Here is a 25,802-nt window from a genome sequence, read left to right as displayed (position 1 = left end):
AAGACAAAAGGAAAAAAAATGGACGAGTGGGACAAAACCCTGAACTTTATATGCTAAAATCATGTGTTTTTTTTTTTAAAAGGTGATTGTCCTAAAGTATTATGTACTTGAGATGTTTAATGGCTTTAAAACGAGAGACTTAACAGTTGCAGAGCAGAGATACAGAGCAGTTTTGTTATTTTGACCTAGATTTCAACGTTATTATTTTCTTCAAAATAACACTGATTCTATGGCATTTAGACCTATAATTTTGTTACACCGTGACCCAACAGGTTTCTTTAAAATACAAGTGTACAAGTATTTTGAATACTTTGTGAAAATTAATTTACTGACATATGTATTATAAATTGCATGCCCATGTATAACGATATAGTTTCATGTAATATGTCTATAGATTATGACTGTTTAGAATTCATGTTCCTGACATACCAAAAATTGAATTGGGTTGAATTGGAACAAATTGTCTAACAGAAAGAAGAAGAAAAAAGCAGATATATATTTTTTCTTTAATTTTCGTCATAAAGGAATATAATTGAAAAGAAATCGGTACCATCAGACCAACTAATTGCATGCATAGTATTTCAAAGCTAAGAAGTTTACTGTTAAATAAAATAAAAACAATTTGGCACTGAACGCTGATGAATAGAAAAGGAAGAAGCTGTCCACAAAAAAAATTGTGACACCAACATGCAAAATCGTGGCCCATAGGCTACAAGACATATTTGTGAACTAGATAAGATTGTTGGATGCAAATAAATTAATCAAAGGTTGAATTCTTTTTCAGTTAGATGACGTGTCCCCGCCTTTACATTCTCCCCGACCGAGTTTAATTCGAATAATTATTATCAGTTGAACTATTACCCCTGAAATGTCCACACCGTTGTTGTGGAGCGCTGAAAAGCGGTACCTGGGAAATGGGGGCACGGGACGCGGATCCTGGTATGTTTTGAATATTTACGTTTCATTTGTACACAGCTCAGGCGGCTACAGCAGCGTACGGACAGGGAGGTGTTTAGAATCAATCGTCCTGTCGTGTTTATCAGAAAGTGAGAGGAAACTTGGTGAAGTCGGTGAGAAATCTCTATATTTTAGGGAGCTCGGCTTTATGAGCTTTTCGTCAATGTGTTTGTTGTCTGGAATAAAAGAATATCTGAAACTGAAGTGAAAGTTCTTTTTTTTTTCTCGACTGTTTGGCTTTCAATTCAGTCCCATGCTTTAATATCTGTGTACCGTATCGGTTCTCTATAGCCCAAACAAACAAAATTTTGCCTGATGATGTTACTGTTATGTTAGTGATATATGATGATGAGTTATTATCGGTTTTACTATTTTTATATTTCAAAGGAAAATATGTTTCTCATGTAAAATGGTAACAGGTCTTGACTTGAGTCTAGAATGAATGAATGAATGACTTTCCTCTTTCCTGACCCAGGCTATCTTTCAAGTTTGAAGTTCAAGTTGAATATCCGGCATCATATTCCTAAATCTAATTCAATACTCGATAGGAAATCTGTTTTTTTACTTTGTAAAATAATTTCTATTTCTAGTCTATAGAAACTTAATAAAATATCTCTTTGATATTCAAAGGCTATGTACTTAATTACTTAATTCCTTTGGCCTTGGCAGCTAAACTGGGATGGTAGGTGAGGCGAGTAACTACAAGGAGTGTCATCAGTGCTGGAATGGTGTGTATGGACAAAGCACTTGTTAGTTCACAGTAAAATGCATATATAATATAAAAGCCTTCAATTCAAGAGAAGGATGTGTCAATCATTCTGTCTTCTGTAAGCTAACTGCAAACAATTAAAAAAATATCAACCTCAATTTGTTTTTACAGCAGTTTCTTGTCAGGAGTATGCAAGACTTTGTATCATGGCGATAGGAATTGGAATAATCGCTTTCATCTTGGTGCTTGTGGCCATCGTGACTGTCCCCTTGCTCAAGTTCATCAGACTGTGGATCATCTTTAACAAGTTTCACGGCCCTCCTGCTATCCCGTTGCTAGGCAACGCTCTTCAGTTCAAGCAGGATCCTAACGGTAAATTGGCTAATCCCAGAATCCTTTGAAGGGGAAGTCCCTCTTGATATTAAATTGGTTTTAATGGAAGCAGAAAATAAGAGGAACAGATCAGCGAAAGTTTGAGCAAATTCTGATTAAAATAAGAAAGTTATGAATTATTTGAAATTGCGATCAAATCAAACACAAATTGGCAACACTGTGACGTATCTTGTAGCACTAACCTCCTCTCCAATTTATTTCTTTAACTTTCATTTTCTTCATTATTGATGATGGAATATATACCGTACATATATACATGTAGAAACATATTTAGGGTGCAAGTATGATTGAAAATTTTCCTGATGGAAAATAAGAATTTCTGATTTAACTTGAGTTTGTAAGCCTTGGACTGTTTTTCATGAATACCTCAGTACTAGTGGACACTTTATTACTATTTTGATATTTATTATCATTATTAGTATTATCATTTTCTTTCTCTCTATGACTCTATCTCTTCTTAATTTGAGTCACAATGAGACAAGTCATGAACTTGCCGAGTCCTGTTCATTATCCAATTGTAACTTTACCTGTGGGCCGTGCATAAGCACTAGTGCACTCACAAACATCAATTATTTGTATATGATGGTGGATTTGAATATAGTTTCAAATATTCATTAAAACATATTTTGTTGATTTTGTTCATCTTAAAGATACTTTCTAAATACACACCTTTCATTAAAAAAGTGTGATTTAATCAGGGCCCTCAACGTTCATAACAAGTTACAATAACTGTTATAAGTCAATGAAATTGTGACATTGGTTTGGCTGAGAGCAAATTTGTCATGGAAATTCAGCTCTTGTTATTGTTAATAATTTTTATGAAACAGGGCGCCGATTAGACAAAGAGAGAGAGAGAGAGAGAGAGAGAGAGAGAGAAAGCGAAAAGGGAAGGGGGAGAGGGATACATTTTGTTGCAATGAGGTTGTGTGGAACTCAGGAGAAGAAAACAAATCTCTTTTTAATATGTGTTCTTTTGTTTTTTATTTTCATTTTATCTTAATCTAGAACTTGTAGAACAAGTCAGTGCTTGGGTGGAGGAGTACCGGACCAAGTCTAAAGGACTCATGCGATTATGGCTCGGTCCTTTCCCCGTTCTTTTTATCTACAACCCACACGAAGTTGAGGTGAGTTAATCTGATTGCAGATTTAATCAACAGAGGACCAGAATATTGTTTAATGCTCAGTGGCTGCTGGGCTCACGATCAATTGGGCAAAAAGAATTTCTGTTTCGGTTTAATAAAATTTGGAGTGGACTATTATTATTATTATTATTATTATATTTGCCTCCTCAGATTGGCAAAATTTCTGTTCTTTTTAAATCCAACATTCTTGAAATCAAATGTGATAAACAAATAGATGTCAATTTTGTATGAATTAAATTTATTTACTCTCTTTTTTTTCTTCAAAGGTTGCTCATATGTACCAAACCTGATTTTACATTTCATTTTGTGTTGCCAATTTACAGATTTAGTGCTTGCTTTGTAGAAATCATGTATGTTCATGAACAACATGATGTAAGGCAATAGAAATTGGTTGCAATTTTTAATTTTGGGTTCTTTTTGCCCATGAACTTTTAGCATTCAACATTAAAAATCATAATACAATGTCACCTTTACATACTAAAAGATAAAATTATATAATGTATTTTAAGGTGAAGAAGGATTGTGAGCTTGATATCTTATTTCTTATTATTAAATATCTTGTATTTTTCTCCAACTTTGCATATTATTTAATGTATTGAATTGCATCAAACTGAAATAATCCACCTCCCCATTAGAAATGTTTATTGTTGAGATTGTCAAATAGATCTTTGATAAAACTTATCTTTCATATATGAAAATAAACAGAAATTAATCCCCTTTTTAAATGCTGTGCAATTTGAATCATACCATGTACAGTATGTATCAGGCACGGATCCAGGATTTCTTAGGGGTGGGGGCCCAAGGGGTGGGGGGGGGGGGGTAGTGAGCACTTTTTTTTTTTTTGGCCTCTCCAAAAAAGGTAAAACTAACGTTAAAAAATGTAAAAGTACACATTTTTTTTTCCCGGGGGGGGGGGGGGGCGAGCCCCCCCCCCCCCATGGATCCGCCACTGGTATGTATGCTTGACTGAGCATAGCCATTTGAAAATAAATGAGTCTCTGAAGGAATATAGCAATATTGAAGCATTTGGCCTTCCAAACGTTGATGAGCAATCCTACATATCCTACGACTGGTCCATGATCTTGAGAGGGTAGGACAGGTATCTTGACCATGCTTGTCAAAACCACTCAGTCCTGAGACTACAGTTGACATCCAGAGCTAAATCATCATTGTTTCTCATTCTTTGTTTTCATGTAGAAAAAAAGATGCACATGTCCATTAATATTTGAATGGCTACTTACCCTATTTTTGAATTTTTCTTAATCAGACTATAACGTTTGACATTTTGAAACTTGATTTTAATAAAAGTTGGTAGAGTATTACTATTAATTTTTTATTTAATTTGATTAATTTTATCATATTTCTTTGATGGTTTATACTTCATATGAAAATTTTGAACAATAAAGAGTGTCCACTTCTTTTTTTCGCTGAGTGTGGATATTGTATGCACATACAATAACATGGTACATGTACTAAGAGGAATGTAGAATGCAAAGTTTAAGTAGGTAGATGCAAATAAAACAATGACAGGTACTCATATTATTTTGTGACCTAGTTATTCTCAGATATCAGTGAAGTGTCCATGTCTTGATAGCAGAGAAGTCCAATGTTTATTGTGCAAAAGGTTAATTGTTGAAACAAAGATAGGAGACACGCTATATCAAACATGTTTAAGACTCATTTTGATTCGATCAGTACATACATGTACTGTGACATAACTCTTTGACTGTCTGTTTCACATTTGAAAGGCAGACCTACATTTTATAATTAGCCTAGAAATGTGATTTTCCAATTTTCTTAAATTATCCTCTAATTTCGGTTAATAGGCCACTTTGTACTGTAGATAGTATCTGCACATGGGCAGATACTTCATAAAAGTCATTTGTACAAAGCTGTAAAAACCCATTGAGATGACTGCTTTATGCCTGTTCATGAAAGTTATGTAATCATTATTGATACACTGTATATGCACCAGAGTTACGTTCTGTGATACAAATGTGGAAATATTGTTGTCAAGAGGTCAAACAAAGGGTATTCATTATCTCTCTCGCTCTCTCTCCCTCTCGCTCTCTTTCTCTTTCTCTCTTCCTCTCTTCCTCTCTCCCTCTTTCTCTCTCCCTCCATCTCTCTCTCTCTCTCCCTCCCTCCCTCCCTTCTTCCCTCCCTCCCTCCCTCCCTCCCTCCCTCCCTTTTTCTCTAGTTTAACTTGGTTTATGTAAATTCATTTTGTTTTGTTTTGTTTTTCACTTGCCAACGTTGTAGCAAATTCTAAGCAGCAGTCGTCACATCAAGAAGGGGTTCGTCTACTCGTTCCTGGAGCCATGGCTTGGCTTGGGCCTTCTTACAAGGTAAAAACAAGAGTCATTATTGATGAACCAGCAGCCCCCCCCCCCCCCCTCTCCCACCCCCAAAGAATTTTGGAGCTAAAGCATATTCTTTAAAAACAAATGTATTTACCGTATTGATTATCAAGATTTCAACTACAAAATATGTATAAAATCACAAATGAGCATAACAAAAAAATTAATTACATGAAATTTGAAATACCAAATATTCAAAAGTATGAAAAAGTGGTTTGAAATTTAACTAACATAATTGCTGTGTTTCTATATTACAATTTTACAAAGCCTGATACTGTAAAAGTAGAAATATTCCGGTACATTAATTTTTGTGGCTTTCGCGCTCAGGGAAAGCGCCAATTATAAAACTCGCGAAAATATAAGCATGACTTCTTAAGTGTGTTTTGAACAGGCTTGATTGCGTGAAATGCGAATTTGATAACCAGCAAATAATTATGTTTTGGGTCGCTCAGCGCGGAAAATTAATCACATAGAAATTACGGCGTTTTCAGTATTCGAGTTAATAATCATACAGAGCTGCCAACCATTCAGTTTTTGCCAGCATTACTCTGTTTTTTCCTACAAATTACGGTATTACGTTTTTTCTTCATAAAATACTTTTTTTTTTTTTTTTTTTACATACTGCCCGTCAAACAACTGCCCTAAAATGGTGATTTGATCACAAATTCAATAAAAGACTAAAGTTAGAACATACTTGAAAAGAAAAATATTCTCAAAAAGAATGAAATGCTGATAATACCAAAATAACCACCAAACAAAATTCCTGCTTGTATGGAAAAAACAGAATGATGAATGAACATTTCTGCATTGGAAGTGTGTCACGCTTGGTCGTAAGTTTCGTTTTTATAAATTCCTTTTTTTTTGCTTGAAATTCCTTTTTTTTTGCCATCATGATTCCTTTTTTTGGTTGCACAAGGTTGCAGCTCTGATCATAATATAAACCTTCACTTCTTGAAGTGAAGATGGAATTTCCCTCCTTTTTTGGCCACATAAGATGTTTTGATTAAAGCGATGTTACCCTCTCTGGAGAGGATGAGGCTGCGATGGTATGAGAACTTTGCGACAGCGAAATAGATTAAGACATGTAAAGAAATGGAAAGCGGAAGACGGTGATGGGCAGAGGAGGAGATGTATTAAAGTTGTGTACCCAGACAGGTTGATTTTAAACAGTACTTCAACCAGGTTAAGATGGAATATTTCATAACTTTTTTAAAACCTATGCTAGCCCATATTATAAATGACATGTATCTATGATAATTAGTGCTATTTGATGCATTTTTTCGTTCAATCCAAAGGCAAATTGATAGCTTTATTTTTTTTAACCAGCCAGGCAAAGAACCCACCCGTCATATATATGAAGAAAGTGAGGGTGAGAGACTAGGACGACAGATGTAGGGAGATATAGAATCATGAGAAATTATATACTTTTGGAGAATAGTAAGCTAAACTAATAAGTAATTTTTGTTTAAATTGTAATTTTCATAATTACATCTCTTTTCGCTTCTGCATATTTACTTAAAGAGAAAAAGAGAGATAGAAAAATTAGGATTATCCACTTTTGGAGAATACTAAGGTAAACTAATTTCCGAGGTTTTTCAAATTGTAATTACATAATTATATAATCATAATTCCATCTCATTTTGCTTCTGCATGTTTACTATCCCCTCAGCACTGGTAAAAAATGGTTTCATCGCCGGAAGATGCTAACCCCAACGTTCCACTTTGCCATCCTGCACAATTTCATTGAGGTTTTCGACGAGCAGAGCAATACCTTGTGCCAAAAGTTTGGCGAGCATGCCCAAAAGCAGGATCTGGTCAACATCTGCCCCTTGTCACTCTATGTGTGCTGGACATCATTAGTGGTAAGTTGCTTTCATACTTGCAGCTTTGAGGGTCAAGAAATCACATTCAAATCGAAAAATTGAATTTTGTGCATTTCATGTTACAGACAGCATTAGTGATTTTCTTTGCGGTTACGGAACATGGTCGTGGCATGGTTGATACTTCAGCCCTTTTTTTTTCTTTCTACTAACCTATCATGAAACATACAGCTCCACTACGAGGAATATTTTGTTCTGGATTGAGAAATTCTGATATGCTTCATATGTGAGATAACCTACTTCCTTGCCCCGCCTCCGGTCTGCCCTCAACCATCTCAACTTGGTTAGAGGAGTCCAGAAGGAGTCCAAAATGCAGAGCAGAGGATATTTCATGTTAATTTGGATCTGGATTAAGTCCAAATTTGACCCACTTTGACAATGAATATGAAAGTAATTGTTGTCATTCCTTCATAGGTTTACCATGATTTACAGCTTTAAATGTGCCCTAGATTTTTTTGTTCTTGCCTTTTTTGTTTTGTTTTTTGGACAAACATAATTATTAGGCTTTCCCAAGTATAGTCTAGGAACAAAGGTTGTGTGTGATGGTATTGTATGAATATGTATGATGCTATTATTAGCCTTATTATCTCAAGTGTATGGTGAACAAACACCCAAAGTGATTGTCATTTGTGTTATGAACTTTATCTTTCCCTCTCTTTTTCCATCTAATCATCCATCCATTCTCTGTCTGTCTGTCTGTCTCTCTTTCACTGTATCTCTCTCTCTCTCTCTCTCTCATTCTTTTTCCCTCCCTCCCTCCCTCCCTCCTTCCCTCCCCCTCTCTCTCTTCTTCTTCCCCCTCCTCCTCTCTACCCTCTCTCCCTCCCTTCTCTCTCTCTCTCTCTCTCTCTCGCTATCTCTTTCTCTCTCTCTCCCCCTCTCTCTCTCTCTCTCTCTCTCTCTCTCTCTCTCTCCCTCCCTCTTTCTCCCCCTCTCTGTTGAATAGAGACTGCTATGGGCAAGCAACTACATGCACAAGATGAGAGCAACAATGACTATGTGAATGCGGTTATGAGGTAAGCAAATCTGAGGTTTTAGTTTACCAGTTATACAACACCACCTCAGTCAGTTTCCTACACTAAAGTCCAAACTTGAACCCTGGATCGGACATCATACTTAAAGGGATAGTTGAGTTCTGTTGCAAAGGGCGCTACACAAAATAATTTTTTTGTTAGATAATGAAAAACTGAGTGTCAAATTTGAAAGAACATACAATTTAAATGACAAAATCATCTTCTTTTGATCAAAATCAGTTCAGAGACGGCTGAAATATCCATAAACATAACCATGGGGCACCACAAATATTTGGTAATTTTGAACCAGCAGTTGAAAAACGAGATTGTGACTTTATACGTTTTATTCCAGCCATTGCCAATATTGGCTTTTTGTTGGCTTTTTCGTGTTCGTCATAATACGCACAACCAGATGGCCCATGTATTGTTATTATTAATTAATTAATTAACGGTCAATATATTTTTTGGGAAAGTGGAACTGAATTGATATGATCGTATTTAATTTAAATTCGAATATTTTGGGATCTAAAATTACCTTCATAGCAATTTTAGGTTCTAAAAGGGCACTAAAAATGTTGTAAATAAGAATAAGATCAATAACCATGCACTTTGAAGGCATTTGCGGTCTTAAACAAGAACTCAACTATTCCGCTTACCCTATCCCTGTCCCTAACCCTAACCTAAAATCAAAGCATTCTTAATTCTTAACCACATACCTTTGGCAAAAAAGAAGCCTGGAGCAGTCGTTGCCGGAATAAAAGTTGGGTCTCCTAGATTTAATACCCAAGTTCAATCTCATTGAAACCACTTCAAAACCAGAGACTTTTTTGCAAATTTTGCGAGTGGTCAAGATTCTCAAAAGTTTCATGCTGCCATTGATACAACACTGAACTTTCGTGCTTCACAAAAGTTTCTTGCAGTGAAACCCGCTGCGGTTTACGATCCAGGAATTTTTCAGGTTACAAAAATTTCTGATTTGACAGTAAAAATCATTGATATGAAAAATTCATTTGGCATGGGACATTAATTTTCTAACTAACTAAATTTGATTATATCGATCAGAAGTTTTCTATTTAATTACGGTCTCCCTAACTCTAAGGTTCATAGTTGTAATTGATATCAAGCTGCAATGGATTTGCATCAATTGCAGTTCTTATAACACCAGTGGTGTAGCGTGAGCTCAGTCATTGAAGGGGGGGGGGGGGGGGGTACCCGACTTTAGTTACTAAATCAGCTTTTATAATTTTGTTATATCGTGTGTCATTTGATTCCCCCCCCCCCCCCCCCCTCCCACTGTAGTGTAGCTATACCACTGTATAAAACAGAGCTCAGAGCTTTTGCATTTTCTGGTTCATATCATAAGCAAAGGGGAGATTGTCATGAAGCTAGATTAAGGATAATATGCACAATAAAAGTGCATTTAGGGAAATATCAATAGTAGCTTAAAAGTAGATATTTTCTTGTTGTCTTTCCCAGAATGAGTGATATTATTCAGCAGAGACAGAAGAAGCCATGGTTTTGGCCAGACCCACTTTTTGACAACACAAAATCAGGCAAGGAGCATGCTCAATGTCTACAAATACTACATAAAATGACAAATACGGTGAGTCAGTGCTTTTCATTCTTACATTCATTCCTTCATTCGCTCACTCATTCATACATTCAATCACTTATTTATTCTCTCAAGTATTCATTCATATTTTAACGTATTCCCTCATTCTTTCATTCATTCATTCTTTCATTCATTCCAAAATACTTACATTCATTTATTCATTCACTCATCGATCCTTTCATCCATTTATCAATCCATCTATCCATGGCATTTATCCATCTATTTAATAATAATAATAATGGTATTCACATATGTATAGCGCTTTTTACTAAGTTTCTAAGCACTTAACATTGTAATTATTATAACCCCGGTCTCGCATAAAACTTGAATGGAAAGACAAAATAATTAGAAGTGGAAGGATTGCTAATTTATATTATACAGAACACTGCAAAAATATAGGAAGCTATGTGTTTGAATTTTGTTACAAAAAGACAGATATATGCTACTTTTAAGGAAATTAAGATTAAGTTAGTGATGTTTGTCGGTTCTCTCTCTCTCTCTCTCTCTCTATGAAAGCTCATTGATGAAAGATCAAAGGAAGAAAATCAGAAAGTGGATAGCAACGACAATGATGGCTCGAAGAGAAGAATCGCCTTCTTAGATCTTCTGTTAAAGATGCAGAGAGATGATCCAAGTTTTACTAAGAGTGATATCCGAGAGGAGGTGGACACATTCATGTTTGAGGTAAGTTGTAGGAGAAAAATGAGGAGGGGCAGAGGAGGAGGGGGAGCAGAAGGAGGAATGAGGGGAAGAAGGAGGAGGAGAGGAGGAGGAGGAGAGGAGGAGGAGGGGGAGATGAAGAATGAGAGTGGGAGGAGGAGGGGGAGCAGAGGGGGAATGAGGGAAGAAGGAGGAGGAGAGGAGGAGGAGGAGAGGAGGAGGAGGGGGAGATGAAAATGAGAGTGGGAGGAGGAGGGGGAGCAGAAGGGGGAATGAGGGGAAGAAGGAGGAGGAGAGGAGGAGGAGGGGGAGGAGAAGGGGAGGGGAGGAGGAGAGGAGGAGGAGGAGAAGAAGAAGGGGAGGAGGAGGGGAGGAGGAGGAGAAGAGGAAGAAGAATGAGGAGAAGGAGAAGAAGAACGAGGATGAAGAGGAGGAGGAGATGGAGATTGAAGAGGAGGGGGTGGAGGAGGGGAGGAGTAGAAGGAAGAGTGGGGGTACAAGGAGGGAATGAGGGGAAGAAGGAGGAGGAGAGGAGGAGGAGAAGAAGAAGGGGAGGAGGAGGGGAGGAGGAGGAGAAGAGGAAGAAGAATGAGGAGAAGGAGAAGAAGAACGAGGATGAAGAGGAGGAGGAGATGGAGATTGAAGAGGAGGGGGTGGAGGAGGGGAGGAGTAGAAGGAAGAGTGGGGGTACAAGGAGGGAATGAGGGGAAGAAGGAGGAGGAGAGGAGGAGGAGGAGGAGAAGAAGAAGGGGAGGAGGAGGGGAGGAGGAGGGGAGGAGGAGGAGAAGAGGAAGAAGAATGAGAAGGAGAAGAAGAACGAGGATGAAGAGGGGATGGAGATTGAAGAGGAGGGGGCGGAGGAGGGGAGGAGTAGAAGGAAGAGTGGGGGGGGGGGTACAAGGAGGGAATGAGGGGAAGAAGGAGAAGGAGAGGGGGAGGGGAAAGAGAAGGAGAGGAATAGGGGGAGGAAGATAGTGATCATGATGGTGTTAATGATCATGATGATAAGGAGGAAGATACCAATGATGATGATAATGGTGGTGCTGCTACTGCTGTTGAAGATTTTATCGGTGGTGGTGATGATAATGTTAGGATGGGGAATCACCTGTCCTCGCCTGTGATAATGACCCAGCCCTTTTATGGTTAATTTAATATCAACAATGGGAAGAGCAAGTGCGTTTACACAACGTAACATTAGTTTCACTTTATAATGTTTATCATTGTTTCATCTTTCATTCCAGGGTCATGACACAACAGCAGCGCTGGCTTCCTGGGCCATGTTTCTTATCGGACATCATACCAGGGTGCAGAAGAAATTGCACCAGGAACTTGATAGCGTCTTTGGTAAGAAAAACATTCATCTTACAACAGAGTCAGTTATCTGATCTGGGGTGTATTTCACAAAGATCCTAAGTTGAACTTATCTGTAAAGCCTCAGTCACAAATGCCATTACGAACTGTTACTAATGATTTTCAGACAATGGAAAAATAGGGAGATTTGTACGAACGATGCGTTCGTACGAACCTTTGTGTCCGTGGCTTAAGTTTGACTTAACAATTATGGAAAGCCGTTTTGCTGTTGAATATATTTTATTTTAAGGCTACAAATGGCTCTCCATAATGTTTAAGTCTAACTTAGAGTTAAGTTCACCTTAGGATCTTTGTGAAACACCCCCCTGATATTCTTTTGCAGTCCAACCCAGGTCACAGAAGCTTCCCTACTTGACATGTGTCTTCAAGGAGATCCTGAGGCTCTTTCCGTCTGCACCTATTGCATTATGCATTCCTGCTGTGTCTTTGTGTGTCACTTCAGTTTCAGTTTTATTTTATTCAATTTTGTTTTACTTCAATTGGCTCAGTTACCTAAATTTGTGTTCACTTTGGTCCCAAATTGTCGAACCCAGATAATAGAAGCTGATCCCTACCTGACATCTGTTCTCGAGGAGACCCTTTGTTTCCATCCATACGTATGGCATTGTTCTTGACGCCTCTTTACAAGCCACCAATGCAGTTTGCTAAGCTATCCCCAAGCCCTATGACCTTTGTCTTCAAGGAGACCCTAAGGCTCTCTTCATCTGTGGCTATCACATTCTGGGGCTTTATGTGCCACTACATTTCGTTAAGTTACCTAAATTTCATTTCACCATCTATCTATTCAATCCAGGTGACGGTGATAGACCAGTAACAGCCGATGATCTTCAGAAGCTCCTCTTCCTTACCTGCATCCTTTAATTGTCTCTTTCCATCAATACCTTTCGCATTGATCCAGACTCCTTATTACAGGCCTGTACATTTTGCTTAGCTATCCCAAAACCCTTGATCTTTGGCCCTAACTTGTTCAACAGTTATAGACCAGTGACAACCAATCATCTTCAAGGAGACACAACACCTCTTTCCATCCTTACCTTTCTCATTATTCCAGACTCCTCATAATCCGTTTGACCCAGGTGACAGTGATAGCCCAGTGACAACCAATCATCTTCAGAAGCTCCCCCACCTGAAATATGTCTTCAAGGAGACACTTCACCTCTTTCGCGATTGATCCATACCTATTGCATCAGACTCCCCATTAATACAAGCCAATACACTATCACAAAACCTTTTCACCTTCGTCCATAATCTTTTTGACCCAGGTGACAGTGATAGACGAGTGACACCTGAGGATCTTCAGAAGCTACCCTACCTGACTTGTGTCCTCGAGGAGACCATGTTTAGTTATCGCAATATGCACTCTAAATGTGTCTATATTTTCCACTACAGTTTGCTAAGCTTTCCCAAAACTCTTTCACCTTTGTCCTTAATCTGTTTAACCAAGGTGACAGTGATCGACCAGTGACGGCCGATGATCTTCAGAAGCTACCCTACCTGACGTGTGTCCTGAAGGAAACCCTGAGGATCTTTCCGTCCGTACCCATCGTAGGACGGGATCTCCAAGAAGACTGTATCATTGGTAAGCAGGATGCCCATGTATGTTTTTCTATTTTGTAGCAAAAGGGAACTTAGAATGTAACTTCATTTTTCCGGCATTCGGTTTCTGCACTCCTGGGGGGTGTTTCACAAAGATCCTATTAGTAGGACTTAACTTTAAGTTGGACTTGAAAATTATGGAAAGCCATTAGCATCTTTGAAATTATTTTGTAAAAGTTATTTTGAAAGGCATTAATTGTTTATTCAAATCATTCATATTTTCTATCATCAAGGAGATTTCATGTTCTGGATGTGGAATTTATAAAAAGTCTAAAATACTTGAATTTCTACTTTGGAATATATTTCATTTTAAGGCCCCAATGGCTGTCCATAATTTTTAAGTCCAACTTAGTGTTAAGTTCTACTTAGAATCTTTGTGAAACACCCCCCAGTTTATTCAATTCCAATAAAAATATACAAAACAGAATAACAGTATGAATCGACCAAGAGTACAAAATGAGGTAAAACGATAAAACAATAAAGCGATACATCAGATAACATCACACGATAGAGCATTATTGGAATTGGGTGGCCATAAAAAAAAAACATGAGGATTTGTTGAGACGACCCTTAATAAAGGTAAGTTTCATTGAACATTCAATATAATATAGAAAATGTAAAAGCTAATAAAGTTGTAGTGACCAAACTCGTTTTTACCTTTTCAAAACTTGGTTTTTCATTTAAGAACACCGTACAGCATATTGGGTGTGTCTAATTTAAAACATACGTGTCAGACCCGAAGCCTTATTACTTTAATGGTCACGTGGGTCTGTGTACTTACGTTAAGGACAAAGTAGTCCCTTGATTATTTATCTATAAATTGTTTGTAGCCGCTGAGGCGTAACTTGAGGTGTCTTTTATACAAACCACGCTACAAAGCTACAACAGACGATGACGTAGTATTATTTCTTACCCGTGTGACATTTAGTCTAGGGGGTTTCCATTTTTTTATTCATTAAAAACGAATAAACTTCATTCAACTTCATCACGACGTCCCATACTCTTCGTTTTTGTTTGGCTATGATTTGAACCGTGGAACACGCGTCCCACAAAGTACTATAAAGGAATAAACAATTACGAATATATGACATATTTTATTTAATAAAATACAAATTACTATTATTCTTATCATTTTGACGACTTCAGAACCTTGCAGTGCACACCAATACTTATATGCTACATGATCAATGTTTTCTGATTGATTCCGCACCAATTCTTTCACAGTGCAATCTCAAATCTGAGATGCATGGCCCTACATGTTATCAGTGTCTGTGATATGGTGTAATATTGAAGCCCTAAAAGAATTGTGCTTCAAAATGATCATGAAGTGCCTCAAGAAAGTAAAATTCTTTGAGTGACCGGTTTTACCATACTCATTTTCCCCGACTGTAGTGTTATAAAAACCATTAGGAAAATGAAAAATGAAATTTTGATTTCCAATCATAACTATCTTGATAATCAGACAGGCGACCGGCTTTTAAAAGTCATGGGGTTCCTGACTGACCCAAAGGTTTATATTTATCATTGCAGCATTAGCTTAATCAAGGATTTTGTTTCAGAATCTGAGACACAGTTACCCAATCCCTTTACCATTAATCTTCTCCTTTATTTGTAGATGGTAAGTTAGCCCCTAGAGGCACGCTTCTCATCATCGCCATAGGATCTCTTCATCGAGATCCCACACAGTTCCCCGAACCGCTCATGTTTGATCCGGATCGGTTTTTGCCGGAGTCTTCTTCAAAGAGACATCCGTTTTCCTATGTGCCTTTCTCCGCAGGACCACGGAATTGTATCGGTAGGTTTCAGTGGATTGATGCTTCATTTTAAAAGGGTTTGCTTGTTAAAGGGATCGTTTAACAATGTTAAATCTGAGATACACGGTCCTACATGTTACCAGTGTCAGCTGTGATATGGTGTAATATTGAAACCCTAAAAAATTGCGCTTCAAAATGATCAAGAAGTGCCTCAAAAAAGTAAAAATCTTTGAGTGACCGGTTTTACCATACTCGTTTTCCCCAATAGACTGTAGTGTTATGAAACCGTTCAGCTAAAAATTTGTAATTCCAATCATTAATATCTTGATAATCAGACAGGCGATCAGCTTGTAAAAGTCATGGAGTTCCTGACTGACCTAAAGGTTTATAATTATCATTGCAGCATGAGCTAAATTAAGGATTATTTCTAAAGGATCTAAGACAAAGTTACCAGATCCCTTTAAGCAAATTGCACTGTACTTTACCATTAGATATGAAGATTCAACCCTTATTCAGATACGAAGGGGTCAACTGCAGCAGTTTTTTGTAATATGATTACCTAAAGTGTAATACACTTCGACTTTCTGTATGTCATACTCAGACCTAAGTGAATATGGGAAAGAAACTTTGGCCGGAAGTTGCTACCGTATTCATTTACACTTTTTTTAATAAAAATAATAATAATAAAGATAGATTTATTTAGCGCATAAAAAAACCAAAGTTTCTCTATGCGCTTTACAAAGTAAAAAACAAGCAAGTACAAGTATATTTAAATAGTTACAAATTAAGAACGAAATATAAAGACCTTCAACTGAATACATGTAGCTAAGAGAATTCATTGCGAGCAAAGTTAATACAAATTATAGCAAATACTTATGACAAATCAATTAGAGTAGCATATTCAATTATAATACATAGATGAAAAGTAATGTCAAAAAGTACAAACGAAACAGGTAAGTTTTAAGAAGGGTTTTGAAAGTCTGTCGCTCTGGTTTACCATATCATATCTGAACAAGCTTTCAGACATATGATTTTTCTTGATTAAGGTACGGTACATCATTTTTTATCAAATAAGAACCCACTGCACTATTTGAATTAGAGTAGGGGAACCCCAGTGTAATGCTCCGTCTGCACATCTCCAATACTGGTAGGAGAGATCCGAGGGTTACAGTGATTCAGTTCGCATAATTTTCCCTTCCCAGGCATAAGTAATGCCAAACACTTTATAATGATAATCATCATCAATAGTGATCTGTCTTTATGACAGGTTCAGTGACCAGAATTCTATATCAAGTGTCTCTCCACGTACCTCGTACATTGCTCCACATTCTGTGATTACATCGTCTAAAAAGCCTTATGAGGTCTTCCTCTCTTCTTCTTTCCATGTATACGACCTTCTATGACTCTGATCATCAAGCCATCATCATGTCGCATTATGTGTCTAAGCCATTTCTTCATAATGATAATAATAATCTAATTTCCATAATGATAATAATAATCAAATTTTCTTTCAGGTCAGCGATTTGCTCTGATGGAAGACAAGGTCTTGTTGGCCAACGTTCTGCGTTGCTTCTCCCTGGAGTCTACCCAGAGTCTCAAAGACACCATGCCTATCGCTGAGTTGATCCTCCGCCCCTCGGAAGGCATCCACATGAAGATCACACGCAGGAAAGGAATATCTAACCTTGATAGCAAACTACTCCAAAGGAAGCAGAACAATCAGAGAAGTAGACTGGTGACAGTATAATAACATCAAACAAAATGAGGAAGATATGATTTGTTAAACTTTGTAATCACTATAAATATAAACACTTCAAATTGGCTGAATTGATAATGTCACTGTGACATAGTGACAGATAACTTTCCTTTGTTTTTACTCACAAAATGTCTAAGATGTCAATTTTCTTAATAATTGACTCAGGAGGGTCTTCATTTTAGAGGACATGTTTTAATATGCTATCCATATTTTGAGTAGTGCTCCAACAGAGATGTTTTGGAGAAAAAGGGGAATTGATGTTTTTTGTACACAAAAACGGGAGAGTTGTCTGTCACTATATCACAATCCACGGACCAAATTGCCAATATGAGATTTTGTAGAGACTTTGCGATGGCATATTTCAAACATGCATAATTCATGTCCGATTTATTGCAAACTGTCGTCAGTCTGTTTCTCTTATTGTGTTGTTCATGGTATTTCCACCGATGGGTCTGACAAGATTTTTAGCCTCAGGGAACATCGTGGCTTGATCCCAAACCACAGATTTTAACTTGTTTGCAGCGAGACAAAATGCAGTCAACCGAGTCGCTCTGCTTTTCCGATTTGAGAAAGAAAAGTCCAGAGCCTGCTTAGACTGCTTGCCCTCATAACTAATTTGGGTTGTTGAGAGTGCAGTCAACAGGCCTGATAAAAACCCGATTTAAATCGGTTTCCCGATTTGTTTATTTTTCCCGATTTTTTCCTGATTTTTTTTTTCTTCCTGATTTGATCCTGATTTTCTCTATTCTTCCATATTGTGACAGATATATGAAAATGATCTTTGTATTTCTACTCTTTCTCTTTCTACTCTCTCTCTTTATATATTCAATACTTGTAAATATTGTGACCATTATAAATATAAAATGTCTTTTACAGTCGTTACTTATTTGTGACATGTTTTTAACGGATTGCTCTGAACGAGCGACTAATAACAAGTAGCATGTGCTCTTGTTGATAAACAATGCTTAATTTATTCCACTATAGATCGATAACTTAATATTCATGTATTATTCATTAGTTTAAGGCACGATCCAAGGTGCGCAGCCAATTAAATGATTGTATATGCGCGTACAGCTTTCTTTTCCATGCGCGACCCAACCAGTATAAATAGTCCGCGCGTGGGTTACTGGGTTACCCAGGTACGTGACTGACAGCTTTTTACAGGCTAGTACGCGACTACAGTTTTATTTGCAGGGTATTACGCGAAAGGTGAATATAAATAGTGACTCATACAATGTTTACTTATGCAAATTTACTAGGATTGTTCTAAAATGATAGAGGGAGAGGGATATTTTATTGTTCTATGGATCAATGCGGTCAGAGTGGTGTATATGAAGAGAGGTTTTGAAATATTTTTTATGGTGATATATTAAGTTGGAAATAGGCATCTATATTTGTTATAGTTTGGATGGGGGGGGGGGGGGAAGCAAGACAGAATGTCCAGTACCGGTAGTGAATGGACGAAACGTCCTTGAACTTGTCTAGGACGGTCGGTGCGTCCTATTTTAGAGGGACGGAACGTCCCATTATCGTTTTAGGGACACAGTGTCTCCCTTAAGTGTATGAATATTGGCATGGGATTATAGTTGAATTATTATAGAGATATCATTATACAAATACATGAAAGATGTTTTTATTATGTGAAATGTCTATTTTTGTGTGATTATCTTCTTCTTTGTGAAGATAATATTGCCATTGTTAAGGAATAAATCTAGAATTGGTCAACCTATTTTGGAAGAGAGAGATTTTGCTCTTTGGTGTCCTAATTGATTAATTTGGACACATAAAATTGAGTGTGATTCAGGTCGTTGGGCAGACTGACAATCTGTCCCAAATGCGGTCATATCTCAAGTCTAGCCATTTCTAGTTTAATTTCTATGGCCAGTTTAACTATGTTTGATAAGAAATATTACATTGTATTGTTGTCTTGATTTTCTCCTAGACTATGAATATTTGGAAAGGAAGGCTTCGGTCCTTTGTGACCTAATTAAGGCCAAAAAGTCACCAGTGCCTCCGTAGTTTAATTTATATCATTTAATATTGTATAACGCTTAAACTTATAACACATGTATTCGCCTATCTAGAGGGCGTGATACTTCGTAGATCTTCTAATGATGTTTTAATTCATATCTTTAATATTGTATAACGCTTAAACTTATAACAAATGTATTCGTCTAGAGGGCGTGATACTCCGTAGATCGTATAATGATGTTTTAATGAACTTGATATTGTATATAGATATTGTATAGAAAGTGTATAAAGGATCGAGAGAGTTGGAGAAACAACTTTGTCGTATATCTATAGTTTATTATCTACATTTATTTAATGCATAAATAACAGTTTATTACAGACATGAGTGTAACTCCCCCCCCCCCCCCCCCCCTTTCTCCTTCTTCGTCCTGTCTTGGAAGGGACAGTGTGTCCTTCAACCTGGAATGGACACAGAACGTTATATGTATAGACAATGCATGGGCTTGTCTTGGAGGACACAGTGTCCTTAGATTTGGACATGGACACAGTGTCTCTCTTCTTCCCCCCCCCCCCCTTCTTACTCATTTGAATTGCACTCATTATTGTATATAGCATGACATGTATATTAATAGAATGACATTGAATAGTGGACAGTTGAATATGTACACTCGTAGTTAATTAATTAAATAGCTGCATTTACGAGCCTATCTAAATCAGGCAATTATTACTTTACTACATAATTAAGAGGTGCGAACTTAAGACAGTAAGGGACGAATTCAATGGAATGCCGGTTATCTTTGAATTTAGAAAGTCAAATCTTATACAAGTATATTCTGGAGTAAGTTATAACTAGGAGATAAATACTCGAGGCTAGTTTATAACGGTGATGATGGATTTATATAGGTACAATGTTTAACCGACAGAGTGTGTTAGCTTGTTACTTAATAAAGGAGTGGAAAGACTTTTGAAATCCTGGTCGGAAGGGTGTATTGGTTTTAATGTTCATTCTTATAGAATGGGGACGATAAAGGGACACATTGGCCAAAAGGTGTCGGGCGCAGGTAGATAGTTGTTTCAAGGGGTAGGAGTACCGAGAATACTAGTAGTCGGTCAGAATAGAGTTACTTGTAATAGGAGTTAGAAAGAAATGCTAACTTTGGTTTGACAGCCATGGTGGTTTGTAAAGTTCGTTAGAAAAGCCTCTATCTAAGTTCAGTAAGTTTATACATGTACATTATTTAAATCGTATGCAGTCTATACTAGTCAATTAAGTGTTGACATCCTGTAAATATAAAGCTAAGAAATACTGTATAAATTATATAAGCAGTAAACATTTATTACAATAATTAATTAATGTATATCTAGGGTCTAGTAGCAATCAGTAAGTTAGTAAGTTCATGGAAGTATTTCTATTCTTGTTGAGAGTTTTACAGTTCTTATATTGTTGAACAGTTGCCTAGAAATGGCTTAGTGAATAATAAATTCATTATTCGACTTTAGATCGATTTCAAGTTACAAATCTTGTTAGTCTGGTTTGCCTAGTAAATTAAGTATGCATTGTTGATGATGATACCGTACAAAATCTATAGTAGATTTAGAACTACTGTAGGATTTATTACTAAACAGGAACACAAAACTTCGTCTGTATATTTCAGACAAACGGACTCAGGTCATCGTGCCTTATATATCGCTCGGAAGTGTGAAAGGGAATAAGATACTATTTTTGTTATTTAGTGAGTGACTGAGTGGAAGACTTGATACACAGAAACGAATGTATGGGACATGATTATGGTCTAAATGGTGTTGTGAGGCTTGTTAGAGAGACAAAAACATGATTAGTTCCTACTTAATGATACTTAATTACGGTATCAGGGGTGAGAATAACACTCACCTATAAAAGGATGGAAGATATTGTGAAGTGGTTTGAGACTCTAGAAGCTAACTTTGAGTGGAAATGGCCAAATCAATACAGGATTTTCCCAGAGTGAGACAGTGCGTCTTGCACGTGACGAGAGACAGATTGGGAAAGGACGAGACAGTGCGTCCCAAAAGGAAGCAATTGCCATACGTCACAATGACTTTAAGCGTATACTAGTAGAAGGACGCATGGTCCGGTTTCTTAGGAATCTGTGTATGTAATGGCCCGGTCCCACTGGCCGATGGACAAAAACGTATGTATAAAGGACACAGCGGACGAGCAAAATTTCGCGGGTGGCTCCATCCGTTTTCATCCGGTCAAGAAATGGACAAAATTTGCGAAAATTTGCGAAAACAGAACGGAAAATAACGGACGTGGGTAGTATGTAGCGGGGATGTTAAACGGATGTTCATCGGAAACCTAGCGGATGAAAGCGGATGGAAGTGGATGACAGCTTTGAATACTTTATATACGAGATGCATACGCTTATATCCTTTCTATTTTCGTGCTACTAACGATGTAAAGACGTTCCATGTACCTTATCTTTACTCCCTCTTTCCGTTTTCAGCTGCAGCGGATGTGAGTTGCGAGGATGCCCAGAGGATGCAGAGAGGATACAGCGGATGTTTAACGGATGATAACGGACATAGAACGTTTGTTGCTCGTATTTGTCGCGGATTTACATCGTACACGGTGGAAGTTCATCCGTTTTAAAAGTTTTGTGCAGCTCAAAACTTTTTGCACGGATGAAATCACAGTGGACGGATGCTCGATGGATATAGCGTATGAAACACGTATGCAATGAGTACGGAACGGATGCATAGCGTTTTCCAACGGATGGCAAGATTTGTTTACGTTTTACATCCTCTTTGCATCCGTAAGTGCAGTGGGACCGGGCCTTAAGTGAGAGTGTATCAGATTACAGAGTGAATGTAAACACACAAACCGTGTTGTTTTGGAGATCCTAGCGCTCCAGATTAAGACACTACGTGGTGGCAGCAACCGTCATGGTAATTCATGGTATAAGGGACTGACATAAAAGTGGTTATTGATGTAGTCTTCTTTCCAGACCTGTTTTACTTGTATTCCCTATATTGATAGAATTCGCTATAATGGTAGCAGGAGAAAGTTTATGTAGCGATGGGGATGATTTTGGGACAATGGTGGAAGCATATTAACCACCCCCCTCGATTCCCCGATTCCCTAGATCCGTCACAATGGTGGCATTTCTATCAACCCCCCCCCCCCCCCCCCCCTTTTCTTCCCTGATTTCACGCCAGAACCGTCACAATGGTGGCAGCGGTGGGATTTCTATCAAACCACCCCCCCCCCCTTCTTCCCGATTTCACGCTAAAACCGTCACAATATTTTGCACTATTTTTACATATTTTGCCCTATTTTTCTCCAATTTTCTTACTCGAAAGGGGGGAATGTTGTTAGATGCCATTTTTTCCCCGCGAATCCTCTTTTCTTTTTTTTTTACTCAAGGGGGGCGTGGTTGAGGGGAAAACAAAAAACCTATTTTTTTTTAATGCTCACTATCACCCCTGAGTCAAGGACATTCATGTATGCTTCTCACTGTTAGATTGGTAAATTCAGTTGTTAAACACATGCTAAAGTAACACTAACCAAATTCTTCACTTAAAGATAAAGTTGAGTTCTGGTCATGCAATTGCATTGTGAAAGAAACTGTGTGGAATCGATCAGAAAAGGTTGATCATCTAGCCAATAAGTATCGGTGTGTACTGCAAGGTTCTGGAATCATCAAAATGATAAGAAATTTTGCCCGATCTTGGTAAAGTTACAAGCACTGTTGTCTGCATGCAGAAATATGTATATTGGGCTACACAAACATGTGGCATAAAAATCTGTCCCAATTTTTATGTTGTTACATGCCATATGTAGAATATGAAAGCATTTGAAGAGCCATGCTTTTCAGGGAACATTTTTTATCTGATGTTCTTCCACACTTGCATAATAACAATGATAATGCTCACAAATTATTTTTCACTTCTTCCCAGAACTAACCTTCTCTTTAAACCCTTGACCCACCACTATACCTAACCCTAACCTGAAGCCATATTGCAACCCTAATCCCTAGACCTTCCTTGAAACAACGCCTGAAGCAAGTGTCGACAGAGTAAATGCTGGGTCCCCATTACATCTTCCTCTCTGTTCTCTGTTCTCTGTTCTTGTATGTGTTATGTGCTTTCTGTTGTAAGAAGATACAAACATGTATTATTATGTGCTATCAGACAAACAAACAAATGCAAGAATGTATGGCGATATATATCATTTACCAATACATGTACAGTCAAACCTGTCTACAGCGACTGCCCAAGGGAAACACAAAAAGTGGCCTTTGTAGACAGGTGGTCTTTGTAGACAGGTTCCTTTAGTACATGATTTAATGAGAAACCATTTTCAAGGGAAACAACAAATGTGGCCTTTGTAGACAGGTGGTCTTTGTAGACAGGTGGTCACTAAAGCAGGTTTGACTGTATTATCAACTTGAGCCTGGTACATTAGCCTATTAATTTATGCCTTGAATTGTGTGTAGATTACGATACTGTACAAATGTGCGATTGTTAAAAACGATATGGAAGAATTACCTGTATATATTCTCCTTTGTACATTTGTAAAACATTTGTTTAATAAAGCTTTGATTGGATATATTTTTTAAGTGGAAATTCTATTCCATCAGTTGGCAATGAAATATATTTTCATGTTTCTTTGATTCAGTTTGATGATGTTAAAGAGAAGAAGAACAAATCTGCTCTCCCATAGCTGCCAATCAATTCTATTTTGGAGGAATGACTCCTATTTTGTTTTGGCCTTAAAAGTTCAAACTAAAGGTGGTACGAATCCTAGATTACTTTACTCTCTCTTTTTATGGAAATTTCTGTGTAAATGCATTCAAAATGCACTGTATTCCCAATTGTGTCTCTAGAGATTCCTATGAATGCTTTTCACTGAAATCTAAATACACATCTTAAAGGAGACGTACTTAAAATACTGTTCCTATCTTTTGCATGCTATTTCATAACTCTTCTTGTAAATATTTGCCTGAAAAGTTGTATAGGGATAACTGAACATCAATAAAATAAAAATAAGGGTTATCATTATACATACACAAGGCCCACCTGAATATCCCCTTCGACAGGAGTGCCTTTTGAAATTCATGTGTTTAGTATTCAAGAAACTGATGTAAAATCAAATGTAATATTTGTTTGTAAGATTTGTAACATTGTCCGATTCTGTGCAATAAATGATTAATATAACATGTAATTCATCTCATCTACGATATTCATTTTATGTTTGGTGCCAATTTCTTGAACTAGGTGTTAGGTGCTGTAAATGCATTTTACTTTTTGACTGATAACAAATCAAACATCACAAATATTATTTAAGGGATAGTCGAGTTCTGTTGCAGAGCTACACAAAATATTTTTTTTGTGAGATAATGAAAAAATGAGTGTCAAATTTGAAAGAACATCCAATTTAAAAGACAAAATCATCTTTGTTTGATCAAAATCGGTTCAGAGACGGCAGAAATATCTATAAATATAACGATTTCTAATACTTGTGTTCCACCACAAATATTAGATAATTTGAAAAAGCCGTTGAAAAAACGAAATAGCGCCTTTTACGTCGTATTTCAGCCTATGTCGATGTTGGCATTTTCGTGTTGGTTATATTACGCACAACCAGCCCGCCCATGTATTGTTATTTTTAATTAATTAATTAACAGTGACCATAAAAGGGCACTAGGAATGTCATAGATAAGAATAAGAGCAATAAACATGCACTTTGAAGGCATTTGCGGTCTGAAAACAGAACCCAACTATCCCTTTAAAGGGCCTATGTCCCATTTGCAGGCCAAAAAAATGAAAAAGTTAAATTCCAACTGCATTTGAAAGATAATACTAATTTAGAACTTCCCTAAAAAAGGTGGGGCTTGAAAATGTCTTTAAGTGGGAAAATAACGACTATTAGTTGTCAAATCGACTTTAGGGCTAGAGAGCCCAAAAGTAATAGTCTTGATTTTCAGACGATTGTACCGAATGGTCATACGTTTTATGCTGCGCAAAGATTCAATCAGTTTAATCTTGGCCATCACAAGAAGTGGGTTATTGCTGTAGAAAAATACTCATGTACCCTTTACAGCTCTTTTCATGTATGTTATTACCAAAGAAGAAAACAATAGTGTCTGACAGTAAAGTCTAGCAAGCAAACGGTTTTCCTTGCATTATTTGAATATGAGGACACTGTTAACGTTTAAATTTCACAGATAGGACATACATGACATATTCATAATTCCTGCAAAGTTCTACAGCATTTGAGGTTGGCTGCAAAAGGGACATAGTACCTTTAAGGTGAACTTTTCACTTTGTCCAGTTGTGGAATTTAATTTTGAGGAAACTGAACTTCTTAAAATATTTGTAGATTAATGCAAAGAACTTTTAATTAGATTTTTCACTTTTTGGCAAACTACGACCAGTACTAGACTCGGATCCCAACAATATCAGTGTGCATGGCCCTTGCCTTGACACATAACATCCTTTGCTATCCAGTTTCTTAAATAATTCACAATGAGATTACCCAAATATCGTGTTGAGGAACGGTAGATGCAGAGCATAATTACAGTAACATGGAAAGACACCCTACATCTCTCAACAAATATACTGTAAATCTAGAAATATTCACAAC

The 25,802-nt window shown here is 37.3% G+C and overlaps 1 protein-coding gene and 1 long non-coding RNA gene across 2 annotated transcripts; both read left to right on the top strand.

Moving 5' to 3' along the window:
- Positions 1-989: 989 nt before the first annotated feature.
- On the top strand, positions 990-17,600 carry LOC115918464 (cytochrome P450 4V2-like). Its single transcript, XM_030979766.1, is given in 13 exon segments — positions 990-1,070; positions 1,838-2,038; positions 3,065-3,183; positions 5,464-5,549; positions 7,231-7,354; positions 7,357-7,423; positions 8,388-8,457; positions 9,931-10,057; positions 10,583-10,750; positions 11,968-12,070; positions 13,542-13,676; positions 15,309-15,488; positions 16,962-17,600. Coding segments are annotated over 12 exon segments (1,578 nt in total). The 5' UTR covers positions 990-1,070; positions 1,838-1,872; the 3' UTR covers positions 17,195-17,600.
- A 657-nt stretch (positions 17,601-18,257) lies between these two features.
- LOC115921726 lies at positions 18,258-20,693 on the top strand. The gene is made up of 2 exons (XR_004063070.1): positions 18,258-18,412; positions 19,146-20,693. It is a non-coding gene; the product is annotated as an uncharacterized LOC115921726 (long non-coding RNA).
- Positions 20,694-25,802: the final 5,109 nt, after the last annotated feature.

This window comes from Strongylocentrotus purpuratus, unplaced genomic scaffold (genome assembly GCF_000002235.5).
Source record: "Strongylocentrotus purpuratus isolate Spur 01 unplaced genomic scaffold, Spur_5.0 spur5_scaffold_10, whole genome shotgun sequence".
NCBI lineage: Eukaryota > Metazoa > Echinodermata > Echinoidea > Camarodonta > Strongylocentrotidae > Strongylocentrotus > Strongylocentrotus purpuratus.
This window is presented reverse-complemented; position numbering and strand designations above follow the sequence as displayed.